The following is a 14,249-nucleotide window of genomic DNA, read 5'->3' as shown; positions in this document are numbered from 1 at the left end:
TAAGATTTATCTGACCGTCATATTTTTACCTCCTCCCTCTCCTTTCCCTTCCCTCCCTGCCGTTGCAGACTTGCAATCTTCTTCAACTATCACAAAATTAAAGGAAAACTAAAAGAAAAAAATCCCATTGCAGAAACATAGTTTTTTTTTGGTAAAATTGCAGAAACATAGTTAATAGGTTTCTTTTTCAATTTCATCAGTAGATTGTAAAATAATCGACTTCAATTGCTAAGCCTGAGTATGGACAGCCCGACCACCGTTATTCGTAGAGCACTTTCGACAATACACTCCATTTTAGTTCCACTCAACCCCACATTGATCTCACCCGGTGTTAAACAGCCCCATCAATAGTTGACGGACTTTATTATTGAGTTTTGTATTAATTTTAGATGTACTATCCACACATGCTTTTTACTTTTCATACACTCCAATTAATTTTTGTCCTTTGTGCTTTTTTAATTTCGATCCGAATACCAAAAATTAAGAAGAATGGGTATACGGTGAAAAAAAAAAAAAAAAAAATTATAAATACCGGCAACCTTAAATTTTCTCCCTTACGATTAACCTTCTGAAAAGTACTAGGATTAACCGTGAGGGCATCAAGTTATAAAAGAGACGAATGTACATTCATACAATATGGCAAGTGGCAACTGCGAGCTCGGGGGTCTTGTTCCAGCTTTTTCTTTATTAAGACTTTGTATACACGCAAGGAAAGAATCAAACGCAGAACTTCGGATGCAGAAATAAATGTTGCAAACGACTCGGAACAACAAATCCCTTACTTCTCTATGAATACAATACAACTTCTCTATAGTCATCAACATAACCACACAGCACAAAATGAATCAAACCAATCAACCCCTAGGTTTATAATCCCTAGACTCGGAAATCGTCATACATGAGTTACGACGCGTGATGAATCACACCGGCGAACAACAAAGAAACATTCTCGCATGTGTAAAACTCGGAGACAGAAAGGATGCAAAACACACACACACAGAGATATAGGCATATTAATGACAGCTAACCTAAAGAGTAGTTGATCTCAAATTCCTAAAGCGCCTGCGCCTAAATATTTCAACCTTTTGTAGTCACACTAGAGTAAAACGTACTATTTGCAGCAACGCCGGTGAGGTTTACCTGAAAACCAAACCATTGAGATCTTGAAGCTTTTGCTCGATCCTGGACTAGTTACCTGCAACGACTCCCTGTAGATTTAAACAGGTCACAACTTCTGGAGGATGCATTTCTCGTACAGATCAAGCCATTCTTTTTTGCTAGCATTGCTTCTCAACTCCAGCACTTCGGCACCAAAATTATGTTTTGTGAGTTCTTGCTTAATTTTTGCGACGGTGAACTTTTTATAGTCCTCTGAATTGGTTTGCTGACTGCGGGTATCATCATCTCCCTTGAATACTGAACCACCATCTTCTTTTTGTGTGTGCGGACTGGTATTACTTCTAGACCTCTTATTCACTCTTAAAATCCGATCACTCATCTCCACGTCTTGAACAGAGTCCATGCCCATTTCATAGTCGTCTACCCTTGAGCGTTTCCCACGGGAAGCAGTCTTTAGCTTGCTATCCAATGCTGTTTCATTCAGCCGAACAGAAGTCAACTCTTGCTGGAGTGAATCAAGTTGTGACTGTGCAAGTTGTAGCTGATGAGAGAGGTGGTCTGCTCTATTGTTTGCATCTGCATGTGCTGCGCGCTCACTTTCCAGAAGGCCTTGAAGAACCTGAACAGTACTAGTTCTCTGCTCGTTATTTGATTTCAAAAGCAATTCTATCTCCTTCTCTCGTTCTTCAACTCTTCCCTCCAGTAGGGTAACTTTCGAATGAGCTTCCATCTCTGATACACGAATTCTGTCTAGTTCATTATCCAAGTCTCTTTTTTCCCTTTGCAAACTTTCAATAAGCCTCTCAGCCCTCTCGATTTGGGCCAATCTTTCCATTGCCAATCTCTGCATCTCACTCTTTTCCTTCTGAGCAGTATCTGCTTGAGCCCGTGCTCTATCAGCAATATCAGTTGCTCTTGTTGCTTCCTTTTCAGCAATTTTGCACCTTTCTTGCACTTCGTCAAATCTTTTTATATCAGATTCGTACTTCTGCTCCAGATATATCTTCTCCTGCTCCAGTATCTTCTTCTCTCTCTCAAATGAGTGGGCCTTTGCATTTGCAGCTTCTAATTTTTTACTGAACTCCTTTATTTCAAGCTTCATGGATGATATTTCAGCATCATAACTATCTACTTTTGATTGGGCAGCCTGCAAATGATGTGCAATTGTTAACAATCACATCATGGATAAATATGTGTTGAAACAGACAACCATGCGAGAAGAAAACATGTGCAAAATAAGAATTCTTCTCGATCGAATTTCAATGATTTTTAGGGAACTTTAAAATAACTCGGAATAGTCTTAGCACAACCACCCCACTCTTAACCTTCCAACTGTGTGTAACTATGTATACACACACAATACAGCATAACCAAATGATATGGAACTATAATCTTAGAGTTGAGAAGATTCAAACTCATAAAACCATTCTTACAAAGTGTTAAGATTCAAACTCACCTTCAATTCTAACCTTAGAGTTGTCAAGCACTGTTCCGCATGTTCAATCTTTGCCGTCTTATCCTTTATTTCCTCCTCCTAAATATTAATCAACAAGAAAAACACGTTAGAATCCCATAACCAGAGAATTGGAGTGTGCATGTGAATGTGCATGTTTGCATGTGTTTCTGTCTCTGTGTGTGTGAGAGAGAGAGAGGATCACCTTATCAGCCAGAGTATCAGCGAATTCTGCCCTCAAAGCATCTTCTCTCTTTTGAGTTTCCTTACTTGAACGCTCTTGGACAGTTGCAGCCTTCTCCAGAGCAGCTTTTGCTTCTCTAAAAGCAATGTCATACTTGCGTTTCCACTCCTCAGCCTCCTCTTGAGCAGACTGAGCTTGTTCCCGAGCAGCAGCCAGCCTTGCTTCACCAGCACTGCATCGGGACTTGAGAATTGCAATTTCAGAACTCCATTGATCTTCCTCAGCCTTCTGCCTTGATAAGACATGTTCATATTTTCTTTTCCACTCTAAGGATTCCTGCTTTGCAGAATCCAATGTTTTAACCAAGCCAGAACATCTCTCACCCAATGAACTGTGATTACTCTGCAAGTTATTTATGCGGCCCATGTATTCATCAGCTAGCTTCTTCTTGTCATTGATAGCATCCTCATAACGCTTAAGATATTCAGACTTAGACTTCTCACTAGACTCCAGCTGCTTGTTAAGTAACCCCAACTTATCTTCTAATGAGTGGCACCTCAACATGAGGGTATTCTTCTCTGATCCAGCTTGGTCAATCAGTCTCTTGACGAGGTCAAATATTGGCCCTTCAAAACTGTGAATTTGGATTTTATCCAATCCGTTAATATGCACTCATACATTAATCAAAAAGAAGGAAATAAAGACAATTGGCAAACCTCTTCTGTAAGAACATGGTCAGTTTCTGCCATTTTGCTGGACCGTGACTTGCTGCTTCATAGTCGGATAGAAGACCATCAAGAACCTAGAAAAAGAAAATTCAAGTATTAAAAAAACATTAATGAAAATGTTAAAAGACCACAGAAGCAACCCACTGTTGCTTACCTTCCCAACATTATCAATATTAGCATCACTAGCATGGCATGCTGCTCTCAGCTTCCTTTCCATGATTTGTATGGCATTTGAACAGTGCAACTCTGCCTCCATATATGCATTCTTTTTACAATCCTGTGTCAGTAGCCAATTTAAACAAAATAAGACCAGTATACAAGAGATGAGTTAACAAGAACGGATAAATGCATGATAAGTGAGCTATTGTCACTAAACTATTTATTATCAGAAAGAATTCAACTGAGGCAAGAGTACTATTGCCAAAACCCATTAATTGTACTATGGATAGCATGGATGTATATGCAGTTCAGCCTGCGTGCATGTGTGTGTCGACAACCTACTAATTATAAATTTTGCTTTACATTGCACTGTACCTCAAAATCCTTTTTCAACTTTTTGTGGAGCTCCGCCTCATACTTCTTCCTTGGTGGACCAACTCCTACAGCACCATCATTGAAAGCAGCCAATGATCTATGAACTGCCTTTTCATGTGCTTCCCTGAATGCAGCCTACAACATATGGAATTAGAAAACAGTATATTCAACAACAATTAAGGCATAATGCACAACTTACTTCTTCGGGATCTTTCGGACGCTGAAAAGCAGACTTATACACCTCAAGAGCAGAATCATATGCTCTTCGGCAACCATCTTCTTCAACACTCTGCAGAGTAAGAAGAATCACATGATGCCTCATAAATATTTATTCAGGGTAAAGTTTCTATCGACCCTCTAATTTCATACCAATCATAAAGGGAGTTCGGGATGAACACAAACCTGCCATGAAGAGGATATGGTAGGCACCGCGCCTTTATTAAGAGCATCAAGATAAGACTGTGTGATGCCAACTAGAACTGGACCTGTCATCATTGTTGCCCCAACCTGCTTGGGCCTTGTTCTTTCAAAAACAAACTTTGTCAATCCATCTAGCCCGGCTCTGAATTCAGGCCTTAATTTATCCAACTGCATTACAAAAACTTAGGCTTCAATACGATACAACTAATAGAAAAGAAAGAAAGTAACAGGGTTGAGCTCATGGCCAACAACACAGAGAACAAAGACAGCAGTTAGTCACTGACCTGAATTTCATCAAGTCTTTGAAGATCATGTTCGTCATTCAAAGGCCGCACAAGGGTGAAGCATTCTCTGTCGGGAAATAGAGCTCGAATGGAGGCTCGTATCTGTATTGATCATTCATATAGTACAATAAGCACCTCTAAGCAATATACATTGAAAACATAATTTGGAAATGGTAGTGCTCAATGAGCCTATGGAGTCAAAAAAAGCTAACAAGGGTATATCTAAAGCAGAAAATGCCTGTTGAACAAACCATGTATGAGTGGGCAAGGCAACTTCTTGAAATAATAAAGTCAAGAACTAAGAAGAGCCCGATAATACCTCATTTTTAGCAACTACGTCCCTTTTTCTGTCTTCGACTGGCTTTAAAGCAAGCTCCAGATAATCACGAGGTGTTATCCTTCCACTATCCTCTGATAAATTCAGATAGAAGTCCTGAAACCAAGGAAGTAAGTATTACTACAAATGGAAATCCATTGAACACATTCTAACAAATACACTACATTCGTAAGACAATAAAAATAAAAATAGTCACAGCAGATGAAACATTGTAGTCAATGGCACATAGATTAAAGAAACAAGTTCATTCAAAACCAATTACCCTTAGAAGCCACACAAAGATTGGGGAGAACTGCCCAATTTCAGAAGCAGTGGTTCCTCCAGAAGCTTTAACACGTATATGCTTGGTCATTTGAGTGACAAGAGAGATACGATCAAGGGAACCTTCATCTATACCACCCATCTAAAACAAAACGAAACAAAACAAAATTAAGAAGAAACCATAAACCATATACAAAAAGAAGGTATAAAAGCCTCCGCAGAAGTTTTCTAACCTGGTTGTAAATAAACATGCTAGATAGGAGAACCGCTAAGGAAAATATCTGTGTGCTGTACGTTTCCTGTAAGATAAAATAAAGTTATGAGTATTACAATACAATTGATAATGATCATTATCACAATCATAAATTGAGCCGAAACTAATATGTTATAAGCATCAAATAAAGGCTAACCGTCTGATCAAAAGCATCTATTCCTTCAGTATCCAATAGTAACAGATTGTATTCAGTCCCATCCAGTGCAGTTCTCTTAAAGGGTGCACTCCACAACCATAGCCCTTTTGTACATGGGCGATGTGTAGATGCTACTTGAAATCCGCCACTCCTTCCGAGGAGCTACAATAGAGAAATCCGAAACAATTACGCTTCTTTCAGCAACATTAAACCAGTAGGGAAGAAAAACAAAAGAAAGCATAGTGGTCATAAATTCATGGAGAGAGATGATAAAAACCGGTAAGTTATTTAGACAGTAGGCCCATCTCTATATCTTATGCTAAATGTGAATCACACCCCAGTTTTGTTTGACCATATAATCAAAATTTCACATTAACACGGCAATATTCCATCGTAAATGCATACGTCCTTGTCTTAGAGTCGATAATACCCAAGCATTGTTGCAAAAACATGGTTTAAGCTACTTATGACAAGTCCAAGAACTAGAGAAACCTGAAGAAACCCTGCAATTATCCAAGTCTAAGACAGTTAGGTAATTCCACCATCATCCAAGTCCACCAAGATCCACACTTGGCCTTTCAAAGCGTGTTCAATTAGCCAAAAACCGAAACCTAAAGTAACCCTACAATTCCTACACTTAATGCAATCCCCTAATTCTACAAATGCCTTACAATCATAAACCCTAGAATCCAGAGACAGAAAACAAAATTCACAGGCAGAAAGCAAAATGATAATTAAGATATGTCTACTTAACATTTGAGAGAAAAATGACGAGAACCCGAACCTGGTTCAGAATAAAGCTCTTGCCCTGGCGGGCACGACCGCAGACCGCGACGATACCAATGGGTTCCTTTACGAGCTGCAGCATGGAGACAGCCTCCTGATCCATCCGGAACTTCCCATTCTCGTCGCAGTACACAAGCCGTATCGGCCTCGGGGGACCGGTCACCGACCGCGAAGGCGAGGGAGAGAACGACTGCGACGGCGACGGCAGTGAAGAATCGTCTTTGCCTCTGAAGAATTTCATCATGTTTTACAGTTGCTCTTGGTTACGACGTCGTAGAGCGACCGTGCTCTCCTTCGTCCACTTCACTGAGAACAGAGAGAGAGAACGGAGAGAGAGAAACGGTCGAGGGTTTTGAAAATTGGGGAGGGAAAGTGGTCGGAGGCTTTGGGGTGCTTTGCAGAGCAGCGAGAACGAGAAGGAGGACGAGTCAAATTACGACTATGGGTTTGGTTGCCGCGGTGGAGATTGAATTAGCGTAAGGGCTTTCCTGTATTTGTACAATAACGTGGGTCCCAAATCGGAACGACAGCGTGTTGTTAAAGCTAACTTTGCAGTCGGCTGCTATGCTGCCTCTTCGCCGGGAAGTGTGTAAAGCAAGACCGCCGGCGGCCCAAATTTTTAGCGAACAAGCGCCAAGCCCAATGAACCCTCGGCATCGCTGGGCTGAGCTACCGTGTGTAAGGTTTAGAACATCAAGTTGGTTCGGGCTGGGCTGAGCTTTTGCAGGTGGGAAGGTCGGGTGATGGGAGTGGGCTGGTCTGAGCTTTTTGGGGTCACTCCTAGTATTTTAGGATAGAGTTCGATCCCGCGAGCACGTACAAGAAAACCATTTGCGAAACAGAGTTATAAAGAAAGAGAAACTAATAAACAAAGTCAGGGGCACTTTTGTCCACTTCCATAAAAAAACGTGATTGCTGCCTTTATTGATCATATCTTGTTGTTGCGGCTGGTGCTCCATAATGTTTATTCATCCTAGTTTATTATGTCAGCACAAGTAATATTATTGGAAGACTGGAAAACCGAACGCATAAACTTGATTATCCACGGGCTCTCTAATTGACAAGAGAAAAACAAGATAAGGCTCAAAGTTGCGTTATAAAGGTAGTCAACAATCTGTCATGTCATTTGATTACCAAAATCCTATCTAGTCTCGATCTCGAAATGAAAATATGGGAAATATTAAGGAGATTCTTTTAAAGTTTTATGAATTCTCTATTCCTTTACAATTTAACGTTAATTTTAATGCTAACATTATTAAATATGATACAAAAAACATGAGATGACAAATAATATATAAAAATTTCTACTTTTGAGAAAGTTTCGTTTGCATTTCTCATAGAAACACTAATAAAGCTTCATTGTTGTGGGATGGGATGGGATCATGGGATGATCTTGATTAACATATGGACAATTGATTGGTGCACGTCATGAGATGAGGTTGTCATTTTCTCGTACCACTATTTTATCTTTATTTGTTTATTATTAATATTTGATGTATTATTACATCATAGGCTGATTGTACATGAGTTGTACACAACCACTCTCAGTAATCATTTTCCATAATTCACAACTCACTAATCATTTCTTAGGTCGTCTACAAAGACGGTACATAATACTAGAAAAATACGGATATAGTCAGTGGCAAAGCTAATTAGGGGCAAGCTGCCCCTCCCTTCACCGGAAATCAAGTCCATGAATGGTGGTTTCGCCCCTCTGGTCTCGTCGGAAGTGCTTGTTGGTGCGGTAGTTCCGCCTGTGTTCATATGGGTTTGTTGCTAGTGCGCAGCTTTGATGCATTTGGTTTTATTTTTTTCTAAAAGCCATGCCAAACGACATCGTTTGGTCCTGGTTAAAAAACAATTCTTTAGTACAACGACATCGTTTAGGCATAGAATTAAAAAATAAATTAATCAGAGAGCAGCATAACATATCCCGTTGGGCCTAGGGGTGGGTTGGAAAACTGAAAATTGAAAAAAAAGGGACCGAAAACCGAATGGAGGTTGAAAAAACCGAACCGAATCTGTTGAACTGAACATAAACGAATCTGGTTGGGTCAGTTTTGATTTATGGGGTTCAAAAACCGAACCGAACTGAAGTTCTTCAAAACGACGTTGTTTTGTAATTATTTTATTAATTAATAATCCTATTCTAGAAACGACATTGTTCTCAACCCTAACCCTAAGGCCTTCGTGCAACCTGAGCCTCTTCTCTCTCTCTCGGTCTTCAATCACTCTCTCGAACTCTCTGTCTCTCTTAATCATCAATGCCAGCGACGACCCGCGACCAATCTCACTCTCAATCTCTCACACCTCGCCGTCAGTCTCTCATCTCGCCGTCAGCTTCTTCTTGCCATTTCGAGTCTCGATAGCAAAAGGTTAGTCTCACACTCTCACTTCTCTGTGTTTAATTTTCTGTTCTATTTATCGGTTCAAATTGGTTATGATTGGACAAATAGTGGCCTTTACAGATTTTCAATTATTAATTTGCATTTTCTATCGATAAAGATTAGAGAAGGATTCATACTTTGCATTTTCTATTAATCAACCGATTTTATGGGTTTCTTTCTGCAACAATATATTATATGCGTAGTGTGATCATGAGAATTTGAGATATTTCAATTTTCAATAGATTGTAATTTAAAATTTTTCTAGATCAGTTATAAATGAAACACCATAGAAATTTGATACCATTTAGCATTTTTCTTTTTCTTTTTCTTTTTATTAGACTGCATCATGAACACCGTCTCAATTCCATATTTCATTATGGTGGTGGTCGGCTGACTCTTACAAAGAATATTCATTTTCTTTAGTGGCATGGAGTACGTTGTAGTCTCGTCGCATTATAAAACTTGGTTCAAACTTGGGTGATCTCTAGGTTTGATCACAGAGGTCTTCTCTGCTGTAGGGAAAATCATAAACATTGTTTAGGTGTCGTTAGCTAAAACTAGAGCACTGTGGTAATCACCTGTATCTATAAATGAACTGGCTGTTACTCTTTTAAGCGGTTGTGTGTTATTCTTGCGCAAGTGTGGCATTTTTTCTGCTGAGTTCCATACCATTTGCCAATTTTAGTGACTTTTCGTTTGTATACAAATGAAGGGTTGAGACCATGGAGATGATGAAATTCAGATTCGGTTATCTCTGTACTCTTATTTTTAAGTTTTGTCAAACTTAGGCAACAGTGTAACCCCGAAAAGACCCATGTTGTGATGAATTGGTACAATGGGTACAAAAAAGGATCAGCATCTATTCGTATTTCATTCGTTTTCAATTGAATTCATAGTCCTTGTTTCGGGTTGATTTTTTTGTTGGATTTATTTCAGTCAAAGCTATCATCCTTAAAAGGGTATTTTGAGTTGCTGTGTATGGTTCACACATACCATGAACCTTTAGTTTTGGGTTTTTTGGACTTTGGAATGTTTATTTTAGGTGTAGAAGACTTGAACTTTGATGTTTATTTTAAGTTTGGACTTTTGGAAGATTTGAAGATTGATGTTTATTTAACTTTGGACTTTGGAAAACTTGATTGTAAAACTTGATTGTAATTGAACTTTGAATGTTTATTTTCATTGTCTTTGATTCTATTGGAAATTTAGAATGCTTATTTTATTGATTATGTTGAAATGAGACTTTGAATTTATTTATACTCCTCTGAAAGATGGATTACAAAATGGCTGCAAGCTTTTAGATAAAGTTTTTAATTTCCAAATTTATATTAGCATTAACCCTAATTGCTTATTTAATATGAAATTTTGTTTAGTAGATATAGAATCATAGAGTAATTAATCAATAGGGTTATTGATTATTGATTATCGATATAAATCTTATAATTATTGATGAATAAAATTGTTATTTAAAATAAAAATTGAATTCTTGATTATTGATTAATTGAATTGAATTTTATTTAATGAATAGTTTATATAATTATTGGTATTGCATTAAGAATATTAGACTTTTTTTTCCGTATTATACAATTACATAATGGAAGGATATTATATATAAAAAAATAATAATGCTTAAATCTTCCTTCAAATATTCCAAGTAGTTATCCTTCAAATATTCCGGGTAGTCCTCCTCAACTATTTTAGGTAGTTCCAACAAATTGAGATCACTGAGTTGGATGAAATATAGGCTAATCTTTTTTTAATCTTGCACTCTTTTAAGTTCACCCCAACCCGTGATTTAGTGCTACGGTCTAGTGGTATTCCTCTTCATTTGTAAGTAAGAGGACTTAGGTTCAATTCTCGCAAAAAGCAAATTTGAATCACATTATTGGTAACTCATTGTAAAGCTTAGTCTACTCCCTCATCCCCTTAATATGAATAATATCATTTATTCAAAAAAAAAAAAATTCGTCTCACTCCTCGACAATTCCTGACTTCATATTACGTACTGTCTCGTGTTTTGCGCATTGAGAAATCCCTCGTCATCTTATATCAAGCATAGTGAACGAAAACTCCCACCACCACAAAACGTGACAAATTCATGCAAATTTCATGCTCATCTCATATGAGTCAGATGAAGAGTCGACCTCTATGGCCGACAATTTGACTTCCATATTTTACGGTTTGGCTCGCTAAGGTCCAGGTATTAAGCGTGTGGAACCCAAAATCCACCACCCCAATCTTTCTATATTTTTTATTTAAGTTACTACACCATGCGGAAGACTAATTTGACAGAATGAGACATTTTCTTACGACATTATGCACCAAATCTTTTTTCGTATTTTTGTTATGACTTTTTACCTTAATTGATTATTTTGATTGTTTATTAATATGAGGTGTGCTAATAATAGTCGTGCTAATTGAGATTGTCAATTGTTAATACACATTTGTATTCAAAATTTGGAATATGTCCGATTTGATTTCTTATGATCCGATATTTACATAAGCAACTGAAACAAGCCACGTCAACATGAGCAATTTTTCATAAAATTTGATTAATGGAGGCATGAATTGATAGAATGAACTAATGAAAATGACCATCTCAAGTTCAAATCTTATTCACTTATTTTGTGTGTGATCTTTTTGTGACTTATATCATTAATTAACATGTATTAATAAACTTAATTCTTCTTAATTTCGTTGTCATAAACTTAACACATACTAATCAATAATAATGAGATCACAAACAAAATGAGTACGAAGATTTAGTCTCATCTCAGACAAACATGTCCAACCAGCTCAGTCCCATTGGATGTTCGCCTGCTGTCCGTCATTAGCATAAATTTGAAAAATTACATCATATCATCGATTATTACAAGAACTTTTAAATTAATTATCTCCACATAAATCAAAAAAAAAAAAAAAATCAACAGAATTAAAGACAGATAAATTTAGAAATGATCAAATGATCAGCAATTTTGGAGCTGTACCTACTGAAATGTATTCCTCCAACTTTTTTATTGAATCCAAATATATCATATGTAAGTTAAGTAAATTATTGAAAATTGCAGAATCACAAACCCAAAAAAAACCCAGAAAAGAAAAAAAAGCAACTAAAAATTCAAAGCCACAAAGCTCCAGCTTGTTTTAATACAGGCACGAGTTCACCTGTGATATGAGTAGCCATAACCCTCTCCAAACCACCAAACAACTTCCCTCCGACAAACACCACCGGAAACTGCTGCCAGTCCTCCTGGCCTTCTCCGGTCAGTTTCCGCAATTCAATGACAACGCCGGTCTCGTCGTCCTCGTCCACCTCGAAAACAGTAGGGTTGACACCGTGGCCGAGGAGCAGCCGTTTAACGACGTGACACATGCAGCAGCCACGTCGCCCGACAACCGTGACGGCATTCTCTGACACTAGCTTTTGTACGCTGGCCGCCGCCACATGTTGCTCGCTTGGGACGTCACGTGAGGACAGTGCGGCGTGGCCGGGCCGAGTGCCCGGAATCCATGTTCCCTGTGGGATAGTTTCTGATTGCATATTGCGATTAAAGTTCAACTTTTAGAGAGAGAGAGAGAGAGTGAGAGAGAGAGAGAGAGAGAGAGAGAGAGAGAATTTTCAGAGGGGGGGGGGCGGTGTAGAAGTGGCGTTTGAGGACCGGGGTTTTATAAACTGTTGAGAGAGAGAGAAGAGAGAGAAGCGTAGACTTTAGCGTCAACGGCAGTTGCGCACCGTGCGACGTCACAGGTTGCTGTTGATGACGTTTACTTACGTCACCCGCGTTGTTCGACACTATTAGATGATGCACCGCACACGTAACACGTTGCCATTAATTTTCCCACCTGTTTTTGCCTTTCTTTGTTAGTACTTCAGGCCGAAAGTACTTGGCCACACTCTTTTGCTCTCATCTACTTTTGTGACGAAATTAAATTGTTCACGTTTATTTTTTCATAGCTCGCGTGCATGTTGTGGTAAAGTACTTACTAATCATACCCATTTGCTCTCAATTACTTACATGAGTTGTTGTCGTATTGCTATGTGTACGATAATAATACCTTTAATTTTTATCAAATTATTTTGGTCAATTGTTTATTAAATTGAGAATATTTTAGTTATTTTAGTCATTATTTAATATAAAAAAATTCACGAAAATATCAAAATGATTAACGATAGATAGATTCAATGACTACTTTTATTGATTTCAAATTTTAAGAATTAGGCTCCTTGTTGTGTCCTAGGTAATGCACATGCCATATGTAGTAAATGTAGTGTATGTATAGCATGATACATGCCTAACATAATTGACTAGTACTTCGAGAAATACACGCTTATTTCCCTTTTGCTTCCTTAAATGGTGTTTATTTAACATGATATTCGTGCACATATATGATATAAGATGACACTTCATCATTTAGTTCAGAGTTATTAGTACTACCAAAATTATCATTGTGAACCTTTTTTTTTAACAAAATCTGAACATTTGAATTTCAATTATTTATTTTGGCAAGAAATAATAACTCATTTAAGTTACTCTAGTTGTTTATGATTTTATGCTAATCTACTCTACACAATATTAAGTTGGGTGAGAAGAGTTTTTGAAATAAAATAAAAAAAAGAAAAAAGCAAAGTTGGTGAAAGGTATGATCAATTTTCACCATGTTTTTTAAATATTTACTATTATTATGTGATGAGAATTCGAAATTATAACAATAATTTAAGTTTCGTCTAAAAGTGTTATTAAAATGATTAAAATCGTTTTTTTTTTTTAGTACATCGATATTTTTACACTAAGGGGAGGAGGAGTTCGGCAAAGGCATACAATCGACAACCTAATTTAGTATCGAATTCGTCATCCATGAGATTTGAACCTAAGACCTCTTACTTTCAAGTGAAGAGGAATACCATCAGACCGTAGTACTGAGTGGCGACTAAAATCGCTTTTAAAGAAAAAAATTTTAAGTTATAAAAGTACTTGAAATGCTTCATACAATAAGCGCTTGTTATATGCTTCTTACAACAAGTAATTCAAATGTCTTTTCAAGATTTACTTACATTTTACTATGAATTGATTTTAAAAATATCTCTACAAAAAACATTTTCAATCATTTAAAAAAAAAAAACTTTCAAAAGATCATTAAAAAATCAGAAAATTTCGAAATCAAAATGCATGGATAAATACGTAACACTTTATCTATTAATATATTTGATCCCATGTCATTTTTACCAAATTAGACACAACATCTTATTTTATCTTAAAAACATTTCCACATGCAACGCAATCGGAAAATAAAAGTGAAAGACATTATTATATCTCCTAATCTCAACTATTAGCTCATCCCAAATTA

General features: G+C 37.4%; 2 protein-coding genes across 2 annotated transcripts; both read right to left on the bottom strand.

The window, feature by feature from the left end:
• Positions 1–764: 764 nt before the first annotated feature.
• On the bottom strand, positions 765–7,289 carry LOC103944154 (guanylate-binding protein 3). The gene is made up of 14 exons (XM_009354569.3): positions 6,515–7,289; positions 5,731–5,892; positions 5,554–5,619; positions 5,322–5,462; positions 5,042–5,155; positions 4,723–4,824; positions 4,421–4,606; positions 4,218–4,307; positions 4,019–4,153; positions 3,639–3,761; positions 3,473–3,558; positions 2,778–3,390; positions 2,576–2,653; positions 765–2,266 (listed from the first exon to the last, which is right to left on the bottom strand). Exons 1-14 carry the CDS (start codon positions 6,758–6,760, stop codon positions 1,226–1,228), a joined length of 3,183 nt encoding a protein of 1,060 aa, XP_009352844.2. The 5' UTR covers positions 6,761–7,289; the 3' UTR covers positions 765–1,225.
• A 4,602-nt stretch (positions 7,290–11,891) lies between these two features.
• LOC103944152 (glutaredoxin-C9-like) lies at positions 11,892–12,535 on the bottom strand. The gene has a single exon (XM_009354567.3). The coding sequence runs from the start codon at positions 12,442–12,444 to the stop codon at positions 12,022–12,024; it is 423 nt and encodes a 140-aa protein (XP_009352842.2). The 5' UTR covers positions 12,445–12,535; the 3' UTR covers positions 11,892–12,021.
• Between the last annotated feature and the right edge of the window lie 1,714 nt (positions 12,536–14,249).

Source organism: the organism of the source record quoted next, unplaced genomic scaffold (genome assembly GCF_019419815.1).
Source record: "Pyrus x bretschneideri cultivar Hongxiangsu unplaced genomic scaffold, Pyrus_bretschneideri_v1 Contig33, whole genome shotgun sequence".
Lineage (NCBI taxonomy): Eukaryota > Viridiplantae > Streptophyta > Magnoliopsida > Rosales > Rosaceae > Pyrus > Pyrus x bretschneideri.
The sequence above is the reverse complement of the archived record's forward strand: the minus strand, read 5'-3'. Positions and strand labels throughout refer to the sequence as shown.